The sequence below is a fragment of the Daktulosphaira vitifoliae genome, unplaced genomic scaffold (assembly GCF_025091365.1).
Source record: "Daktulosphaira vitifoliae isolate Bord-2020 unplaced genomic scaffold, ASM2509136v1 Scaffold_1, whole genome shotgun sequence".
NCBI lineage: Eukaryota > Metazoa > Arthropoda > Insecta > Hemiptera > Phylloxeridae > Daktulosphaira > Daktulosphaira vitifoliae.
The window spans coordinates 26,209,633-26,232,249 of record NW_026099572.1 but is presented as its reverse complement, the minus strand read 5'-3'; the positions used below and the strand labels follow the sequence as shown (position 1 = coordinate 26,232,249).

Below are 22,617 nucleotides of genomic sequence, written 5' to 3'. Positions count from 1 at the left end.
GATTCAGTGCCTACTCTAATTATTACGCTTATATAAATACAAGAATAAATGAAATGTAATTCAATAATTACTCGCTGAACAATAACGGTATTTATTTTTTTCTTAATCAAGTCATGCTTTAATTACATGACAGTGCACAACCCATACAACGTAAAGACAATGAGAATACTAATTTCACACTCGGTGTTCCAATAGGTATCGCTCTTTTACGCATGTTATCGAGTAATAGACAAGTTATGATCCGCTGTAAATATTTCCACTTTCGACGCGCCTGCATCACAGCCGATAAGGTTGTCGTGGGGACAGCACAATATGTTAAGTAAGCGATCTCAGCTGAGTTGAGTAACCTTCACATGCGTTTATTTTTCTAATATCCATTGGCGTAACATTCGCCTTATTCGCGGTTAGACTAACCGGCTGCCGCGACGTATCATAAAGCCGAAGTGCTCAATCTAAACCATATATTTAGTTTATTGTTTTTGTCAATTTTAAAACAGTATATTCAAAATGAATGGAATAAATCAATGGAAGGGTAAAGTGGCAATGGTCACAGGTGCAAACGGCGGTATTGGTATGGAAGTTACGAGGAAATTTTTAACTCTAGACCTAATTGTGGTAGCTGTAGACAAAAATTGCGATCAACTAATGGTAAGTGATCAATTTTGTGTATCAATAACTACTATGCAGCTACTGTAGTTTCTTTAAAAAATCATTTATCCATAGCTAATTGAGTGTAAACCTAGAAATCATTTTTTTTTTTCATCAAAACAAGATGTTCATTTTATTATTACGCAGCTCATTTCTTGGATTAATTATAATTCGCCGATTGGTACGCTTGTAAATTCATTCCCCGACATGTTTTATTAAAAATATTCNATAAACCTAGAAATAATTTTTTTTTTTTCATCAAAACAAGATGTTCATTTTATTATTACACAGCTCATTTCTTGGATTAATTATAATTCGCCGATTGGTACGCTTGTAAATTCATTCCCCGACATGTTTTATTAAAAATATTCAAAACAAGAAAATGTCATTTAAAATAATATGCAAATTATTAAAAAAACTCTACAATTATTTCTCTTATTATTTTTACTGGCCATAATTATGACATTTTTAAATGGTAAAATTATGTATTCTTAATTCATTCCTGTAAGACAACACTAATTTTTCTTATTTAATTCCTAAGTAATGGTTTAATTATGGCGTCCCATAGAGTAACGTTATATATTTCTAGTGTTATTAAGTAATTACAAATGTATACAGTGTAATTGATCTATCGCTGATCACTAAATTTCTTATAATAATTTTGAGAATATTTTTTGGTTTTATTCAGTACTATTTGTTTTTCATTTTATAAGTGGTTAAATATTTTTTAGATCTATGCTAATAAGTATACCAACTTTTTATTTGAATTGTAACTTACATATTTAGTAAATTAAAATTTAGACTTTGATCATTATCTCAATCGATCAGTAAACTGGTAGGTTCCAATTTTTGAACAAGAAATTCGAAGTTATTATCATTTTTAAACGTTTACTTTAAGTGAAGTGTGGGTCATTTTATTCTTATCATTATGAATTACTCCATCGCGCTTTTTCTCCCACCCAGGCATAAAATTAAATTAAATATAATTTCTAAAATATTGGTTGAAGAGTTGTTATCGACCAAACATTTTCTTAATTAGGCCATTGTTTAACACTTAATCTATTAAAATATCTATATTACCACTTAAAAAATGAAGTTGGTACTGTTATAATGGCTAGACCTCGAAAATATTTAACAACTAATAAATTGAATAATAAATAATACTAAACAAAATAAAAATACAAATTCTCAAAATTATTATTTTAGTGGCCAAGCACCTTTTATACTTAAATTTGTATAAATAAACTTTTTGTTTACTACTATTTAATAATTAAGTAGTATTAAATGCGTAATAATATATTTTAATCGGTAAATAGAGAAATAAGAATTTTAAAAATAAACATCACTAGCCTTTATGAACTGTTATTATGGTTAATATTCTAGATAATATATGTAAAGGTAATATTCTATTGAAAACTTATGTAAACAAAGCTTTGTTGTTTATGTCCAAAACACATAATTTCTACATCACATAAAGCATAAAATTATCCAGTATTATATTATTTTTAAAGTTTATAAGTATAATAGAAAATTACAGAGAATGAAATATTGTTTTTATTATTTCATATCTTCTCATAAAAGTTTTGTAAAAAATTAATTATTAACTAATATGATCTCGTAGTTTAGGAGATTAAAGTTTAGGTACTGGTACTTATATATTAGATAATGCATTTACTTGTATATTAGGTAATGTAAATTGTATAAACTAGTTTTTTATTCGAATCAAAATTAAGGAAGTATACGGTTTTTTAATTTTTTGAAAATTGGAATGAAATATAATATATTAAATGAGGACGATATTTTTATCGTCATAGTAGTTAGTAAAAACTTAATTGAATAAAGGACTAATTTAAATTATCCCTCTTTAAAAACTTTTTATAAATAATGGATTTTAAGGGTGTTTAAGTGAAGGTTACTTTACATTTTGAGACAGCTTGGCATTCCAAAGTCCCCTTTAACCCACACATAACTACCCTTTTTAACTTGAATATATAATTTCAATCTACTGATTTTAATATCCATTTTTCATATAAATAAGATATTTAATTGCGAAACAAACCAAGTGCATTACTTCTGCTTTAAAATTTAATCTAATATCATGATAAGTCTAAATGGAGATATCACAATTACCATTCACTTTTCAAAACTAGTTTTAAACGTTTTGCAATTCCTCATTTTCAAATCGAATCAAGCCTAAATGTTAATATGATTGAAGAAAAATATTTTTTTATACACTGATAATCAACGAGTTGACTTCAACTTGGTTTTTGTAGCTTCGTTTGCGCGAATTATTATTATAATTATATATTTATAGATAATTAATTTTTTATTCTAATAAATATCTTCCTGTATTGTTATTACTTAGTTATACAAATGAATATTTATACAGTTTATAATTAAGTATTGATAAACTTACTTATTAGAATGTTGTCGTCGAGAGATAAGTTTGTAGATTAAAAGATAGACGAAAAGTATGAAGAATATACGTATTTATTTGTGAATTATTAGATGTGCAATATTTTTTTTAAACGGTTCTCTGGTGTTCATACGGTTACACAATCACGTGAGCTAGAAAGTTTACAACCGAAAATCAAACGATGCGTAGTAATATTTACATGTTTATATTAATTTTAATTAATATTTCATTTTATATTGATACGTTCCAATAAATATGCTTATTATTCACTGCCAAATATCTATTAAAACGATTATTTACAACTTATTAATACTCTTAAAATTGAATATATATAAAAATAGTAATAAGTATGAAAAACGTTAATGTTTGCTCATTGCTGAATATTAAATGGTGTCTTTGGGATCCGGACCCTCCCCATGGATATAAAATCATAGTAACAGGGTAGTAAAGGAGTAAATCTCCCTGCTATTTTGCGTTCTAAAAACTATCTGGAACTTTCCCGCACAACATTTTTAAATACACCACTTAAATAAACCACATTGATCGAATTGTAAAAAAACCCAAATAATTAATATGTTATATTTTCAAAATAATTATTGTTTTTATGAATAAGTATAATCCATCATTACCATCATTCAGTACTGTAATTCCCTAATTTTTTACCATGTAGGCATTGAAAGATGAATTAAAAACTACTAATTTACATCCTCTGAATGTTGACTTATGTCATGAAGAAGAAATTATAAGGGCATTTCAATGGATTGACGATACATTTGAAGGTGTTGATGTTCTTGTTAATAACGCGGGGATTGGAGGTCAAGGAACTTTAATAAGTTGGTATATTGATGTAAAAAGATGAATTTCACTAAATTTACTTAGGAAAAATTGTTGCTTTTGAAGAATTTATTTATCAATGATAAAATTGATAAATAATAATAAAATTTTCTAGATGGTTCGGTATCTGAGTGGAAAAAAATGTTAGATGTTAATGTAATAGCATTGAGTATATGCTCCCGAGAAGCTATAAAATCAATGAACAGTCGAAATTTGAATAATGGGCATATAATACATTTGAGTAGGTAAGATTAATTTAAACGAGAGTTCTCAAATTTATCTTCTAACATAATTTTAAATAGTTTTACTATTGAATTTTATAATAAAATGTTAATATTTATTACTATTCAGCCTATTGTGTCAAGTACTGAAGCCTTGACATAAAAAGGTATTAAGTTCCAAAAACTTAATTTGATAGGAGAATCATGGGCGCAAATTCAATAAATATTTTGGATATTATATGTAATTTCTTCCTAAATTATTTTTGTATAATCATGTATGTAATTCTCTTGAAATTTTTGAGAGCCTAATTTTCATATTAAATTGGTTAAGCTCCACTAAGACCCCCAATAAACTGAAAAAACAGTTTATCTGAACGACGTAAACTTTACACAGCGTCTTCTTGTTTTCAGCATAACTTTGATTCTGTATAAATTTGTTTTTTTTGTCAGATAATGAGAATGTTTTCATTATATTTTTTAAGAAAAAATTATTTTTTTGGGAAAGGTTCCCATGGTATTGCCTTAACTGAGAGCCGTCCTAAGTCAGGAACGAGTGATCTACGCTTTAGACACTACGCCTTTGATTCCTTGTTTGGGACCTGTGCTCACGCACTTTAAAAGTTTTCTTTAAATACAACGGTTTACATATATTACAAATATAGTTTGAATTTTTATTTGACAATATCATATTATTGATTAGATGAAATAAAGTATGGAACTTGTCACTAGTACAATATAAACTATAATAATAAGTCTATATGGTCCATTTAGAAAAGTGTACTAAACAAATTATATATAGGCTTAGTGAAATACTAAAGGTATTAGGAAATACTTTATGCAGAGGTGGACATAGACTACCAAATTGTTAGGGAGCACAAAATTGTGACGGTCCTATTAGCTCCAAAAAGTGCATTGCAAAAAAACAAAAAAATGATAAAAGTCTTCAACATTTTTTATAACATATATCATAATTTTCTACAGTAATTAAAAATCCATCTCTTTATTTTTTGTAATAATTATAATAATAATAAATATTATTTATTTGTAATAAATATTACACATTTATAATAAATATTACATAGTTATAATATATTATAAAAATTCTTTGTTAGATACACAATTACGCTATTCATAGCTTTATCTATTTTTTCAAACATTTTATTTAATCCATTCCGCTACTCATAGCCAATAAACAGTGATCCAGGGACAATTTACCCTTACCAGTTTACCTATGACTATACGCATGTTAACATTTTGAAATAGGAGAGCTTACCGACTTACGGGAATGTAATAAACTTCGTAAGGAAAGCATCAATGTTTTTTAAATTATTAAATATTTTAATTTCGAAACAACATAGAAAACATCTGTTGGGGAACATATGCATTTGAATGTATACGTTTAACCAATTTTTTTTTTTAAGTTTCTACTTCATTTATTGATTGTTTTAAGTACGCTTTGAACTATATTATTAAAAATAAAAATTATGTGAACAATCAAAACTTATAAAAAATGTAATTTTATAAGTTTCTTAATATCTGTTTTTTTATTTTACAGTAATTTAGCATACTACGTTCCCTCTTATGCTCCATTTCATTTTTACTCTGCCACAAAACATGCTGTACGAGCATTAACAGAAGGATTGCGACAAGAGTTGAGAGATTTAAAAAGTCCAATAAAGGTCACATGTATTAGTCCAGGTCTTGTGAAATCTTCAATATTTAAAAGTTCTCTAGGAGATGCTTTTGATAAGCATCTATATGAAGCATATCCAAGTATCAATCCTTCTGATATAGCATCAACTATTGAATTTATATTAGCCACTCCACCTCATGTACAAGTAAAATATTTTATTTATGTATAACATAAAATTATGAGGGCGTAGCATGACTCAATAGGCTTTTTACTCCATCCTTCCGGTGATAATATCAGTTCATGTCAATTAACAATGTAATTTTCAAAAAGTTTGTTATCAGTTTAAAATTTAACACTGAAAATTAAGACATTCGTTAAGATGCGTTAAGAGTATAATTTATATAATTTCAAAATATGTTATTTACAGTTAAATTATTAAAACTCAGACGTAGTATTTTTGTATTAAGCAGTACATGATATGTCCTTGATCCAATTGACTTGAAATGTTAAACGTGAAAAAAGTACCGGTTTGACTACTATTCTTTATCTTATAAAATAACCTCTACATTTTTAAATTTAATTCTTAATGCTAGTCCTGCAAGTAAAGTTTGAATAGTACATTAAGGATTATTTCTTTAGTTTCAAGTAAAAAAGCTTGTTAAATAATGTCTATTTTGCTTTCAGAAAAACTAACGAGATTGTATTTAAGATTTTGGCACGTATAACTTCCTATTTACGATTAGATAATTAAGTAAATTTATGCATTTATAAATTGCTTAAGCACATAAGAAGTATGTACTTCTGTAAAATATATTAATGCAGTTTTGAATTCCTTAAAAAAGCTTCGAGTTATTTAACATTTTGATTCTACTAAAAATAAAAATCACTTTTCTTTAAAATGTCATTACACTAAAAATACTAATGAGTAACATGAAGTAAACTATCCCACCTTTTTAAAATGCCATGAAACTATTATCAAAGAATGTGCATTTTCCAATATTTTAAAGTATTGAATAGTTTTTAATAGTATTTGAATGATAGGACTGAATTTTTTCTTACATAAAAATAACTTAAATAAAAAAAGGAAAACATTTTTTTTTTAATAATTTAAATAATTCTGAAACTAATTTCCATTACAACTATAATGTATAGTTACACATTCTTAATATTATTTCAAATTTTATTGACAGCTAATTAAAACTTTTTCATTAATTAAATTATGTATTTCAGGTACAAGATATTATTATCAAACCATTGGGCTCAGACGCATAAAGAAAAACTCATATATCACAATAATATTGTTTTAGTTATCCAATTTTAAAACATGATACAAATTTATTATTCTAATTTAAGTAAGGAAAACCTATAATAATGTACAATATAAAATCATACATATAAATAGATTTTTACATTTAAAAATTTATTTACATAACTTCAACCAAATTAAAAAAAATGTATTATTTTACATCAATTATAAACTTATACAACCTTAAATTCAGGTTAAGATCACAGTTTGTAACATGTAAGTGATTTAATTAAGTTATTTATTAATTAATTTTTTAAATATTGTTATTTATAAAACCTTTTTTCTTTCTTGTACTTCTATAACCCATATTTAACTTAAATCACATATTTTCTACAGTTTTTGATACAAGTGTTACACCACCATTTCTTATAATATGATGAATATATTATTAAAACACATATACAAATGTATATATTCACATACTTAAAATAGTTTCATTCAGAATTATTTTTGGCTTGACAAAATTTACCATAACAGGCTTATAAGGTAACTTATTATTCGGTAGTGAGCATACGATGATGCAATAAAAAATAAATGCAGTATCAAAAAGCGCACACAATCTTGTTGAATAACAGATGATTGTCGACCTTTATGGCCAGGAAATTCACCAGTTGAGTAAAAAATCTCTAAAAGACGTTCTTTTTCTTCCCACCGGTCAAACAACCATTTTGTCATTTCTTCTTGATCTCTAGGAACCTAAACAATTTAATATGGATAAGAATTAATTATGAAATTATGTTCGAGAAATGGAGGTTTAAACTGACCACTGAACTAGGAAATAATCTATAGTACATATGTGTACAACAAGCTCTACGTTGACCCATTATAATAGTTGGCAGATCTAATGGTTTTCCTTCAGAATATGCTATTGTTATATCCAAAATCCATGTTAACTTGTCAGTATTTTCATCTAATAAACAATTTTCAACATTACATATTCTAAATTTTTTAAATTTATATATGTTTCTTTAAAATATTTGTGTGAATAAGGATAAAAAAATAGTAAATTAATATATTGAAGAAAATATTCATTAGTCATTATTTAAGAACCTTTAGAAATATATTAATAATGTTAATATATAATATATAATTTATAATTAAGTAGAAATCAAGTATTAGCATGTTATAATTTAATTAAAGTTTATTTTGTAAAATAGTATGAGTGTTGATTGGTGTTATAATTCATGAGATAATATAAATGTAGTTATTACTTTTAATACTACTTATTAAAATAATTATTATTCAAAGTTAACACATATTCTATTTTTTAAATAATAAAATTTATGTCATAGAAATGTGACACTGGAATGGTGTGAAAATTAATTTAGAAAATGACAAAATGAAAACTCAATAATATTATTTTTCAATAAACTATTAGTATTCTTTAGATGAACCCCTAAAAACCATTGATGCATAATCATTTATATAACTTGATAATTAAATTTAACATATTAAAATTATTAATTTGTATCAGTATTATTAGTATAATAGAAAGTTTAAATTACCAAAAATTCATTTTATACAGTATACACAAATATTTTTATTACATCAATATTTTACTATTAAGATAAGGGTGGTCAACCCAGAGTAGAATGGCTAGGAAAAAAAAGAAGAATAACAATATTTTACTATTAATTAAAAAAATTAGAATATCTCTCACCAAAATCAGTATTATTGTTCATTACGCCTCCATATTTGGTTTGTTTTGGTGACAATTCATCAATTATTGCTGAAAATGCTCCTAATCTTGGAAGGGTTACATGTTCCAAAAAAGGCAAATTATTTTTTTGAGCATATCTATAATTAAAACAATTTTACTATTTTATACATATACATTGGTATTATTTTATAAATTGTGTTCAGAAAGTTTTCTTAGAAGTAAATTATTAAGATATAATTACAGAGGCAACTTATCATAAAAGTATAGTTCGTCAATAACATAATTTTTTTTTTATTAAAAAATTATATCAAAATAAGCAATATTTAAATAAAAAGTCAATCCATAAAAAATTTTTAATATTAATGATATAGATATAGTTGAAGACTAGAACAAAATAGATTGTTTCATTTTTCAATACAGTAAAACTTTAATAAGTCAAAAATCCTATTCTCTTGAGTGAACCCAATTACTCGAAAAAAAAACAATAGATAACTAGCACAACTTATTTGTAGTAAATGTTATTTGTGATTTCATTTACTTAAATTTCTACTTGATTTATGTATGATAATAATATATATGATTATTGTGTTTATTATCATTATTTATTTTAGTTTAATATGGCTAATATTTTGTTATATTTGGTATTGTCAGTTGCACTTGGTCAGTTAAATGTGTATTGTATGTCAACAAAATTGTCTCTTAATTTAAAAACACTTACTATCAGAAAAAACAAAGGGTCTTTAATAAAGTAAAAATAGAAAGGACATTGCTAATGAATTTGGTATACCACCGTAATAAATAATAAAAATTAAATTAAATTGTACTTTTTACTTGATCAGAAAAGAAAGAGAAGCCTTGAATGTTGAGATAAGAAGATTGTGTAGTTAAATGGTTTTACAATGCAGAGATGTCAATGTCAGTATTAAAGGTGCTATTCTAAAAGAAAAATTTATAAAATTACTTGTCCATGATCAATTTAAAATCAGTAACACATGGCTTGACATTTAAAAAAAATGGGACAATATTATTTTCAAAAAAGTATAAGATGAGAGTGCAGTTTTCAGTAATAATGTTTTTGACAAGTAGAAAATAAATTTGAGTGAGCTATTAAAAGGATATTAGACGTGCAATATATTTAACGTAAATGAAACTGCACTATATAAATGTTTACCAGATAAAACTTTAACATTTAAAAATGAAAAATGCTTTAGCAATAAGCATAGCAAAGAGAGACTCACATTATTATTGACGGTAAATATGATTAATATAGATAAACTGAAACATCTATTAACTGGGAAAAAACCGAGGTATTTGCTGGTATCAAATCTTTACCAGTTGAATATACAGCGAATAAAAAAGTATGGATGAAAACACAAAAATTAATGTTTATAGACAATTGTCCAGCACACAATATTATATCAAATTATCAAGGTAAGTACATTGTTTTTATACCAAATACTACTTCAAAAACTCAACTTTAAGATCAAGATATCATAAAAAATTTCAAGACGCTCTACAGAAAAAAAGTAGTAAGCAATGTAGATAATTAGTTATTTTCTGCATTAAATTTCATTAAAATACTATTGATAATAACATTTACAAAAATCAAACTTGGAGTAAAATAACAAATTATTTCTTTTTTTAAAAATGTTGTTTTAAAAGAATGTATTTTTATATTTATATGTATTTAACATTTAAAATATAATATATATATATTTAACTTATAACTTCTATATGTTGAAAATCTCAAGTTGAAAAAAAATCTATACCTTTGAGACTTGACTTATGAAAGTTCTACTGAAGTAAATCATATAGATAATACGTCAACGCTATAAATACTTTTTAGTTATTGCCATTTAAACTAAAAGACAGTTACAATGAAATTTTTTTTTATATTTCTTTTAATGATCAATATTCTAATATATTTCTTTATTTTAATATTGGATATTCTATATAAAACTACAAGGTAGTGTACGTTTAAATATTTACCTTTGACTTGCTTCTAATCTTTTCCTTAAAAATCCCCCCTCTGGGAAAAGGATTATTAAATTTCTTTGAAGAGGAATGTACGATGACTTAATATGGTTTCGTAGTTCTTTTACAGCTTGTTCTCTCTGATCTTTACCCTAAAATTTTAGATTGTATTTTTACATTCGTGTTACAGTTTATTTGCTAATGATTTATACTGATAAAATAAAGAAGTCTTTGTGTATGACAGAAACAATTCCAAAGTTGGTAAATTTAAATATTCTGTCCATTATCCACATAATATTAGGCAGAACTCCTGGTTTAGCATTGAAATTTGTCATCAGCATTGGAACATCTGCTGTTGATTGATGATTAACCAATACTAAAGTACGATCATTGAGGCATAATCTGATATCATCACCTACTTCTACAACTAAAAAATAATTTTTAATTAATTAAAACATTTATACATATAAATTTTTTTATAAAAGTTTATAAAATTTGATTAACAAGTCTTTAGAGAAAATGTTGAACATAAATATAATACTAACTTTAATAGCAAAATCTTTTAAAAATGAAAAGAAAGACATAATGATAAGTAAAATATTAAAACATTAATTATTAAAGTGTTAATTCATTTTAACTTGGTGATAAAAAAAAGAATGGTTAAAAAATTATTAAATTCTAAATATGTTTATAAATGCTAAACTAGTTTGATTTTTTTAAAATTATTCACCCCCAAATACAAACCTAAATATATTAATAAAACAAATTTTTTAACTACTAAAAATAAATTAATGACTTGTAAATATTTTAGATATACTGTTCAATAACTTTTACTATCTGGAATGCAAAATAATGAAAAAATTACCTATACTTACTATTATATCCTGCAGACCACGACCACATTGAAACCATTGCTAAGAGCCAATGGAAAAATAAACCTTCTAATTTCCAATATAGCTTAGGATGAAATTTTCGCAAAGGAAAGAAAATAATCATCCAAACACAGTATGTGGGTATGCAATAAATATTGTTGATGAGTACAAATAATACACGAATAATTACTTTGCATGTTACAGCAGCTCTAAAAATAAGTCAATTAAAAAAAAGTTTATCAAATGTTTTGTTTAATATTCTCTAACTACACTACTTAAAACATACCCAATCAATTGTGTTCAATTATAAATAAAATTACATAAATACAATTATTACTTAAAAAAAAAAATTAACTGTTAAAATATAATACAATTACTTTATGAAATTAAGTATTTGCCTATATATGTAAACATAATATAGGTCGCAATTGTGAACGGGTATTAGAATACATGGACACACGGAGCCCGGGTACACGGGCAAAACATATATTAAAGACCGTATATTTTATACCCATGCATACATTGTATATGTATATATATATATATGAGTACTTAAGGTCACGGGTATTTAAATGCCCGGGTATACACGGATATTTTTACTACAAGGGCTTTAACCCCGTCATAGGTAAAGCACAGGTACTCGTATAGTTCATTACACATGTAATCGCGACCTCTAGTACATAATAAACATAAAAAAATGAATTTCACTTTTAATAAAACCAATTAAAAAAAAAAAAAGTTGAATTATAATACAATGATAAAATAAAATATTGACATCTAATTAAAATAGTAGTAGAAATTTAAGCTGTTTAAATTGATAATCAAACTATATTACTAAATATTACAATTTTTTATAGTTATAATTATTGTTATTCAGATTAAAATTAATTTGTGAAGTCCACTGTCCATAAAAATAAAGAAAAACTGTTTAATTAATAATGAACCATTGATAAATAAATTAATATATATATATATATATATAATAGATAATCTAATCAAATATTGAATAAGCATATCATTGTTTTAAAGTAATAATCATTGATTATAAAAACATTATAATCATTATATACCATGTAAAAACAGTTCTATTTATGTTATTTCTTTATTTAAAATTCATGCAAAATTATATTATTAAAACGTTTTTATTGCTTAAAAATATTTTTTTTTATTAAGGATCCATATAATATTATGTCAAAATAACAATATGTCTATATATAATTATGGACAAAATATGTATATATACATATGTTTGTGTGACATTCAACTAGACAATACATACACATAAACTATGATACTAATAATTAATCACAAGTAACAAAAAATGATTTGCAACAAAATTAATTTATCCTTGAAAATAGTTTTAATCAAGTACATGTTTTATGTAATCTTTTATAACAACTAATTAGCTTACATCACATTAATTAGAAGCAACTAAAAATTATGTATAAAAATTGATAGTTAAATCTTTGAGGATTTATACCACAAATTTGTTTATTATTTTCAATATTAACTAAATAATTTTATAACAGCCGTGATTTATATCAGCAGCCACTCCTTAAATTTTTAATTGCTATTTATTCAATATCTTTATTATATTAAATAAATTCACCTACTTGTAACCTAATTTCTTTAATTTCCCATCGGGCATTTCAATACTCAAGTCAGTCTTCATAATTCCAAGTCACTTAAATCATAAACTAAAAAAAATGTTTAATTTTATTGATTTTTTTTTTTAAGAATTTTATACAAAAATGTTTAATTATCACTACGAAAATTCATATTTAACCACGTAAGTGATACATTTGATTGACAAAACTAGGTATATTATACTAACCTTGTATTTTATTACACCCAAGGGCTAAATTTACATTTTTTAATTTTATGAACGTCTAATAAGGTGGAATGCTTATAATATAATTTATAAATACCGTCCTAAAACTTTTTAAGGGCATGTGTTAATTACAATCACAACCTTTCAACTGAAAATCCGCAGTATTTTTTATACTGAGATGAAATAATTACTGCTATCGAAGTGAACTACGATCCTCACTAGAATTGGGTACAGCACTAGAATAACAATTTTTACTTTTTTATCAGCTAATGGTCTCGAAAATAAAAACATTCTAATTCCTGAGTCAAAGAGCTTGTATTAATGGTATTACAAATTATACCATGGTAAATAGCGGTGAATATTATATATATTATAATAATATTGTTATAATATTAGACTAAGAAAAATATTATCACTTATCATAAAATGATGGTAAAACGTGAACAGAGAAAAATTGCAGAATGAAAATTTTGAATTTTTGAATCACTTTTATCTTAATTTCAACTAACTTTTAATATTTTTTACCAGAATTCATTACTAAAATTAACTTATGGATTGTTAACAAATTAAAGACAATATGAATGTAGGATCAGCTTTTGAATTTTATTCTCAACAGACATCTGTAGTCAGCAACAACAAACGTAAGACTAAAAATAAAACGAAGAAATGTGTCAAAAAAAAAATAAAAAGCGGAAAAAGTAGCATATCTTCAAATAATGTTTCAAAAAATACTTTAAATCAAATCTATAGTCTTAACATGAATAACTCAGTTATAGCTGGTAAAAAACTATTTGAATGGTTGATCCATCCAATAAATATAAATGATTTTATGAAGTAAGTATTAATGTATTAATTAATTAAATTGAAAATAATGGAATGTAAGTTAATGTATAACTTCCCTCTCCCATTAATCTGCATATATGCCTTTATTTACATTTTTTTTTAATTGACTGGAAAATTGAGGGAATTAAAAAATTTTAAATTTGTGATAACCATATTAATATTTTAACTGTAATATATTATATTACAGTAAGATCTTATTAATCTTTATTAAATTTTTTTTATCAAAAATACTCATGCCCGCCACCATTTTTCGACTTGAACCTTAAATTTTTATTAGGCCTCCCCAAAAGTATTCCAAAGATACTCTAAATAATTCATTGAAATCGTTTATTTTGACTGAGTTCTGAGCTTTTTTTTTAAATTCCACTTGCATAGTTTTTAGAAAGAATTGATTTTGCTTTGTACATGCCAATATTGTTTACATTTTGTGTTAGTTTATGTAGTTTTTACTATTAATACAGAATTTCAAGATTGTTTTTAATATTTATTTCATTTATATTGAGATAGACTTGTTTTTATTCTAAATATTTGAACAATATATAGTAAAATGACCATCACACTACTTTTAAATTAGTTAATTTTTTTCAGAAATCATTGGGAAAATTCTATTCTGCATGTTCCTAGAAATAGCCCTAATTATTTCTCTCAATTATTTTCTCTTGAAGAACTTAATAGCATTTTAAGTAACAACAACCTTCAGTATGGAACTAATGTTGATATTACATCATACACCAATTTTGTACGAGAAACCCATAATCCAGTAGGACGTGCATTTCCTCATGTTGTATGGGATTATTACAATAATGGATGCAGTGTACGTTTATTAAATCCCCAATTATTTGCTCCAGAAATATATAAACTTATGTCTGGCTTACAAGAATATTTTGGTTCATTGGTTGGTTGCAATATTTATTTAACTCCTCCATTCTCTCAAGGATTTGCTCCACATTATGATGATATAGAAGCATTTGTAGTTCAAGTAAATGGTGAAAAACATTGGAGAGTTTATGAACCACTGTAACATAAGTTATTTTATAATAAATCATTTTTTTTCTTAATATTATAAGTATTTTTAGAAGTCAATTTGATACTCTCCCAAAAATTTCGAGTCGTAATTTTCAACAAAATGAAATTGGTAAGCCTATTCTTGATGTTATACTAAGACCCGGTGACTTTTTATACATGCCAAGAGGATATATTCATCAAGCTGATACTCTTTTTACTGAGACACATTCATTACATTTGACATTTTCAACATATCAACAAAATTCTATGTTTGACTTTCTTAAAGTGGTAAGTAAATAAAATCAAATGTTTATTTAAACATATAAGATAAAAATTATAATCAAATAATATTTTCTTCAATTATTTATGTTTTAAAAATCTATTTTTTGCTAAAATATTATAATATAATTTTATTTTAATTATAAAACTAGTAAAAAAAAATTATTTTAATTTTATTATTTGGGCCAAATACAGAAAAAATTACATCTAAAAAATTGTATTAATCAAAATTGTATCAAAATGTCATGGCAGTTTTGAGTAAAAAAAAAGAAAAAATGTCAAAAATCACCTATTTTTAAATTTGTAGTTTTTTAGGAGATTTCCCTTAATTACGGGAAAAGTGATCAATTTTTGACGTATATTGAAAGAAATAGGTTCGGTGAGAGCTGAAAAAAAACATTAACGCCACAAAAAAAAAACACACACATCATAGTATAATACTTTCTCAGTTCACATTGTAGCTTATAAAACAATAAAATGTCTAGATATTATTACATTATAATTAATTTTTGGTTTTAATTGATTATTCTTAGGAAAAAGTAGCTTAAAAAAAATGATTTTTGAATCATTTTTTTTGTGAATGTTTTCAATTTTTTATTTATTTTTTTTATTTTAGGTAGTTGATAATGCTTTAACAAATGCTGGTAAAAATGATATATCCTACAGATTTGGTTTGCCAATCGGATACCAAAGTTTAGGAGGTGTATGTTTTTCAGATAAATCATCTAAATCAAATAAACGCCAGTTGTTTGAAACTCATGTGAATAATCTAGTAGAGAATTTGAAAAAACATATTGATTTTGATCGTGTTATTGATCAATTTTCATTGAAAAATTATTATACTAATTCATTACCTCCATTTTTAAATAATGGTAAAAAAAATTATTTTTTAAGATATATTAAATATTTTACGCTATAAAAAAATCTAATTAATTACTAAAAATAAATTATAGCTTTATTTTATTCCTTAAAATTATTCCAATATTTTCAGATGAATTGTTGCGTACTGTTTCTAATGGTACAAAAATTATATCAAATGGAAAAACATGTAGAAGTGTAAACCTAGAAAATGCTGAAGTTAAATTGATTAGAGGAAATTGTTTTAGGTTTACTATCTAATCTTAATTTTAGATATAACTACTAAGTATATTTTTAATTGTTTAGATTTGTTGAAGAGTGTATAATAGATGAAGAAACTGATTGCATGAATAATGAATTTAGACTTTATTACAATTTAGACAATACTAAAGCATTATATGGAAATGATTGTCAATTCGTTGTTATACCTGATGAAATGGGACTATATGTAAAAAAACTTTTTAATAAATATCCAGCATACATTAAAGTGACAGATCTATGTGATGAAAATGAACAGGTAAAATAAAAAAAAAACAGCTTTTAAGTTTGAAATAACAAATTAGTAATTTTTTCTAAAAATCATTAATATTCTTATATAAATTATAAATTGTGATTTAAAATTCTGGATAGTATAGTATATAGTATAGTTGAAAAAAAATCAATCATTAAATGCTTTCTAACAATTGTGGAGATTAGAGTTAAAGTGGTGTTAATTAAAAGTTAATTTTTGTAATTTTTTAGAAGATTCGTTTGAAATATTTTAATTTCTTAACCAATATAAAAATAAATTCTTAAAATTCATTAATATTATGCTATAACATAATATTATTGCTTTTGTTAATATCAAAAAAAGTATTAAGTTTTATCAACCACTTAAGAGATTGAGGAGTTTGAGATTAGGTATGGCTGCTGGATAGCTTAGCGGAAAAGCTCTTGCCTGAATACCAAGAGATATGCCAAAATAAAAAGATCTTTTTCTTAGTTTCTGAGTTTCTAACCTAAGTTTAAAATGTTTATTTAAACTTATTTTACTCTATAATCGATTTGAACTTTTTTTACTTTAATTCTCATAAATATCCGGGAATAAATTTAATTTAATTTATGTAAACTTATTGGCTAAAAGATAACATTAACATATATTTTTCATAGTTATATATTGTTTTTTATTTTAGACCTATCTTCTGCTTCCTGTTATAATAATTTTTATTCAAATAAAATGTAGAATGATCATTTTTTTAGGTTTTGCAACTCATAAATGATTTATGGGAACGAGGCTTATTGATCACATCATCAAATATTACATCAGATGAATAAAGAATATTTTTTCATAATTTATCTAATGTATATTTACAAAATTAAATGTTTAAAATAAAAAAGTATTAATTGTTTTTATTAATCATTATGACTTATTTCGAGCTGCAACATACTCTGAATAACATAAAAATCCATCATTATTTTTATCTTCTTCAGTTAAAATTTCATCAACCCATCCTATAGTATTATATAATATTAATTCTGTGTACATATTATATTTGAATTCCTATATTTTACCTATAACTTTATCTAAAGATGATTTTGGATCTCCTTCTTCTTCTTTTTCATTTAAATTATGTTGTATAGCTGCCAAAAGTTCTAATCCATCAAGCATTTGGTTGTTATCTTTGTCATGAGCTCTAAAATTTAAAAAAAATTTAAACTATGTATTTTTTTTACTTAATTTTTTTACTAACATGAAGTATCGAAATTCTAATTCTTCATCAGTGTATTCGTGATCTTCCATTTCTTTTGAAAGCCCGAGGTCTTCTTCAATATGTCTGTATTTAAATTACATCAATTACGTTTTTTAAAAAGCATAACCTACTTAATAGTTTTTAAAATAAGTAAAATATACTACACTTAAAGTTTTACATAGTAAAACTATTATGTTTTCCGTTACTAATAATTAAATATTTTTTTTAAATCTCAGTAAGCAATAATGAGAAGACTTTTCTTATATTAAGACCTTAAAGTGCATAAATCAAACTATATGTTGTATGAATGATATTTTACTTTAATTTCACTCAATATAATTCTGTTCAGTTTATCAATAATCAAAAATAGTAATTAGTTGGTATTTAAACGGTATAAAACTAAATAAATCCTATTATATATCTGGAATCTCTTATTTCATGACTAGCATGTAAAAATATACGATTAGGATGAAATTTTTCATCCTAAATGATAATATAAGATTTGAATAATACTATGAAACAATGATAATAACGACCGGACCAAGAAATATAATATATAAAATTAGAGTTTGATAATCGAACTATTATTTAAATAAAAATGGAAAAGCAAGTACAGAAATTGTACTGTAATGACATAACTCTAAAACTGGGACTTTTTGGAATTATAAAACCAATCAGTAATTTTTAATAAATGGATCATTTAAAAATGAAGTGCTCTTAACCTAAAGATTAGCAAAGAAAAAAATTAGTTGTAGAAAAAGCCGTATTTTACGTGTCTTTGATATCACAAGAATAATTAAATTCTCCTACGATACAAATTTTATTAGCCAATTAAACGATTAGTATAAAAACTGGTTTATCTAAATTTAATTCAACCCAACAGCTTAAAGAACTGTGCTTCCTAATCATTTAACCAAAGCGTTAAGTAAGTAATTATGATATACGTTTTTCCCCATTACACAATTATTGATATATATTTAAGCTTTGATCATATTTTAGGATTACTTATGCATGGTCGCAATTAAAATTAAAATAAGATAAATAATATGAAATAAATTGAATATATAGTAAATAAATAATAACAAGGACAGTCCTAGAGGAGCACTTAGGGCGTTTCTGAATTTTCCATATTTTATTTACTAAAACTATAACAATTTGTATAAAAATGTTAAATAATTGTAATAATTTTGTATAGGAGTAAACTGTTAAAAAAAAGCAGCACTTATATTTATTGTATTAAAATTAAATATTGAGTATTTGAATATTAATATGTGTAAAGTGGTCTGTGGCGTATCCTGGGTGGTTATGGGGTTGTAGTCCCCCTTAAATGATTTGTGATGTTTAAATTTTTTAGTCGAGCATAATAAATTTAATTTAATGACCCTCTTTTTCTTGCTTGTTAATATTTTAGCAATTAAAAATGCATAGGGAAATTTTTTTATAAGAAAAAAGTCATCAAAAAAATTGTGAAACAATGGTATAAGTACCACCGCATAAATAATAATAGTTTTTATTTATTTTGCCAAGGGTCAGCAAAAGCTTGAGCTATCACTAAACATCAATGAATTATTTTGTTGATTTATTTCATATTTTTGAGAGGCCGAAATGATTTTATCTGTATTAAAAATTACAGGTTATTTATACAAAATTATAGCTTATTTTGCTTACTTTTTGTCGTGTTGGTCTTCTTTTAACTTTTCATGACCTCTATGAACAGACTCTTCATGTTGCTTGACGGTTGGCGGCACACCAGGAGCAGTCGCGTTTGGATCTTGTCCACGCTGGTATCCAACAGCGATGCCCAGTAGCAATAGTTCGGTTAGCACCGCGGTCAGCCAACCTCCAAGTTTCATCCCTCCTGTTGAGTTTCTATTTTTTTATACTTATCTGCTTAATGTCAAATTTTAGTGACAGATGCGTTGCCTGGTAGCTTATTCGTCCTTCGGTGCGTTAATGCCTGTAGGTGTATGTTATGTCGATCAAATTCGATTTGTTATACTCAGTGAATTATTTCATGCCCGATATGAACTCAGCGTGTGGCCATTTGCACCGGACGCATCAGTAGTGACCGTCAATCCTATAATCCCCCATAAACCCTTTCTAGACCACTTTCAAATAAAACAACAGAATTTATTAGCATCAATACTATTATCAGTCAGATATTGTCATCGAAAAGGTTTTATCCAACTTTTATGATGATGACCATCAGTACCACATCTACATAATATAACATTTTTATCATGGGTTATTATTACATTCCTCTAATGATCATCATTGCTTTAAAACTTATCGGTGGATTTTTAGCCAGGGTTGATTTCATATGTGGTTGTGGGGTATCACTACCAAAATTCATTCAAATCTTTAGTGGTAGGTATTTTTTAGAATATACTGTAAACTTTGTTACTCATTAGGTTATTAAGGCACAACTAGGGAGTACAATAAGACCCCCGGACGGATAATTAACTCCCTCTCTTAGTTAAAAAAATGATATATACGTGTATATTGTTATGTAAAAAAGTTTTAGGAGGGATATTAATTTAGCACCCTCAAAAATTTAATTTAATTTATGTACTTGATCTTCATCTCCCTAAAAATATAAAATCAGATAGCCATTGTTTCTAACTCAATTAATTGTAAGTATTTATGTGTAATTTTTGTTAATTCTTCTACAATAGGAACCAACAATTTTGTGATTTTAAATTTCAATTACGTTTCTATTTTGACAGTTAATTCATTAAAAATTAATTGTTTATTATCATCGAACAATTTGAACAATATAAAAAGGTAGAGATTTTACTGTTTATTTACATTTCTAAACATTATGATGTCATTTTAAAACTTTAAAAAGTATTTTTTTTTAATTTTAAATTATATTTAATCTATAATACAAGAATATTGCATTAGCTTTACTTTTTGATCGTATGCAATTTTCATATACCATATGTGTTTAATATGCTAACTATCATCTAGTAACTGAGTAAATATAAATTTTCAGGAGTTACATTAAAAAAAATTTTATAAGTAATATAGAAAAATCTTATGATTTAATTGTGCCTTATTTCAAGGATATCTAATCGTGTAATCAAACACCCTGTATATAATGCACATATGGCTTAACGAGAAATACATACTCTTAATTGAGATCATAATCATAATCCTCTTGTAAAGGGTTAAATAAACAATAACGCAGTAGATTATTTTTGGGGTAGGGTTGCATGAAGGACAATAGATGACTGAGGTCAAATTGAAACAAAATAGTTATGAATAGTCAAATATAAATGCTTACAACCTAAACTTATGAAAATAATTTTCATTATTTACGTTAATATTATTTGTAATGCTTTGAAGTTATTCGTTACATTTGCAAATTTACATTTACTACCCATCACTATTATTAATCACTAATTGTTCGCAAAATTATTACTATTAATATTAAAAATTGTATAATTACTTGTGTTAGTAAATTATATACTTTATCAGCTTTATTCAACAAAATATATATGTCGTTATGTTTTTATGGTGTAATTAATAAAAAAAATTAAATCTCATTCATATACGTGACGATTCTGAAAAGATAAAATGTTAGCAAAATACAATGCTGAGCATTAGACAAATAGAACAACTAAAGCTGTACTATGAAAATCGCTGTGACAAAATAAATGGTATTTTCAAACCGGTAGAATTACGTGGTGAAATATTTTTGGTTGTTAGATCAATAAGTCGCTGACTTTACCACGTGTATGTTATTCAAAATCTCAAACCAATAGATGGCAGTAAAATTTTACAAACTTTACCTATTAGTTTTTTCAAAGTTAGTGGGAGTATTTGGAAATTGAATTATCGTTAAACTTATTTTTTAGCTCATCTAAACATCTGTTTAATCAAGTAAACAATATATTCACCGAATGATTTTTAATTTTTATATTTATAAAATTATTTTTACAGTATAAAAGTGAACAATCAATTATTTTAGCGCGAATAATATTAATAACTCTAAATGTATGAACATTTTTTTTATAGACTTTAAAATCCTATTATATTTCATTAGAAAATATATAATACGACATTTATTTATATGAAAATTTTTTATTTCATAAGCTAGTTTAATATTAATTTTTTCATTTTAAAAAATAAGGTTGTTACCTTTATAAAGGATAAAGCTAAAAAATATTTAATACTTATAAATTGAGTGATTTATACCATAAAACAAAGTCAAAAAAAATATTTTCATGATTATTATTTTATGGAATACGGTGGGCCACCCTGTATTCACTGACAACTTAAATAACTTTTGATCCAGTTAATATTTTTAGTTGATTTTTTTTTTAAATAATAGTTATACGTTAGGTCTATAGCTATATCTCAATAATTAATTTTTTTACATTTTATTAAAAATATTAATTATTTTTAAATTTTAAATAAAATGTAAAAAAAAAATCTAAGATAGCTATTTTGTAGAGTAGAATTTAAGAAAAATTTTAGTAAAAAAATATCTTATTAATATTCA

The 22,617-nt window shown here is 24.8% G+C and overlaps 4 protein-coding genes across 6 annotated transcripts; 2 read left to right on the top strand and 2 right to left on the bottom strand.

Moving 5' to 3' along the window:
• Positions 1 to 301: 301 nt before the first annotated feature.
• Positions 302 to 7,991, top strand: LOC126895975 (dehydrogenase/reductase SDR family member 11-like). The gene is made up of 5 exons (XM_050668337.1): positions 302 to 648; positions 3,735 to 3,897; positions 4,014 to 4,143; positions 5,675 to 5,957; positions 6,983 to 7,991. The coding sequence occupies exons 1-5, from the start codon at positions 508 to 510 to the stop codon at positions 7,022 to 7,024; spliced, it is 759 nt and encodes a 252-aa protein (XP_050524294.1). The 5' UTR covers positions 302 to 507; the 3' UTR covers positions 7,025 to 7,991.
• On the bottom strand, positions 7,040 to 13,656 carry LOC126895971 (acyl-CoA:lysophosphatidylglycerol acyltransferase 1-like). The gene is made up of 8 exons (XM_050668334.1): positions 13,399 to 13,656; positions 13,178 to 13,261; positions 11,568 to 11,773; positions 10,905 to 11,119; positions 10,708 to 10,844; positions 8,719 to 8,855; positions 7,823 to 7,968; positions 7,040 to 7,754 (listed from the first exon to the last, which is right to left on the bottom strand). The coding sequence occupies exons 2-8, from the start codon at positions 13,234 to 13,236 to the stop codon at positions 7,524 to 7,526; spliced, it is 1,131 nt and encodes a 376-aa protein (XP_050524291.1). The 5' UTR covers positions 13,237 to 13,261; positions 13,399 to 13,656; the 3' UTR covers positions 7,040 to 7,523.
• Positions 13,657 to 13,812: 156 nt separating this feature from the next.
• LOC126895970 (ribosomal oxygenase 1) lies at positions 13,813 to 17,776 on the top strand. The gene is made up of 7 exons (XM_050668333.1): positions 13,813 to 14,229; positions 14,827 to 15,255; positions 15,315 to 15,531; positions 16,139 to 16,394; positions 16,514 to 16,628; positions 16,687 to 16,897; positions 17,620 to 17,776. The coding sequence occupies exons 1-7, from the start codon at positions 13,973 to 13,975 to the stop codon at positions 17,692 to 17,694; spliced, it is 1,560 nt and encodes a 519-aa protein (XP_050524290.1). The 5' UTR covers positions 13,813 to 13,972; the 3' UTR covers positions 17,695 to 17,776.
• On the bottom strand, positions 17,688 to 21,767 carry LOC126895976 (multiple coagulation factor deficiency protein 2 homolog). Of its 3 annotated transcripts, none has more exons than XM_050668341.1 (5): positions 21,562 to 21,767; positions 19,779 to 20,327; positions 18,111 to 18,194; positions 17,932 to 18,053; positions 17,688 to 17,871 (listed from the first exon to the last, which is right to left on the bottom strand). In XM_050668341.1, exons 2-5 carry the CDS (start codon positions 19,961 to 19,963, stop codon positions 17,780 to 17,782), a joined length of 483 nt encoding a protein of 160 aa, XP_050524298.1. In that variant the 5' UTR covers positions 19,964 to 20,327; positions 21,562 to 21,767; the 3' UTR covers positions 17,688 to 17,779. The 3 variants fall into 3 exon arrangements, with proteins under 3 accessions (XP_050524298.1, XP_050524296.1, XP_050524297.1); XM_050668339.1 differs by having other exon boundaries at positions 19,779 to 20,218; XM_050668340.1 differs by having other exon boundaries at positions 19,779 to 20,067.
• Between the last annotated feature and the right edge of the window lie 850 nt (positions 21,768 to 22,617).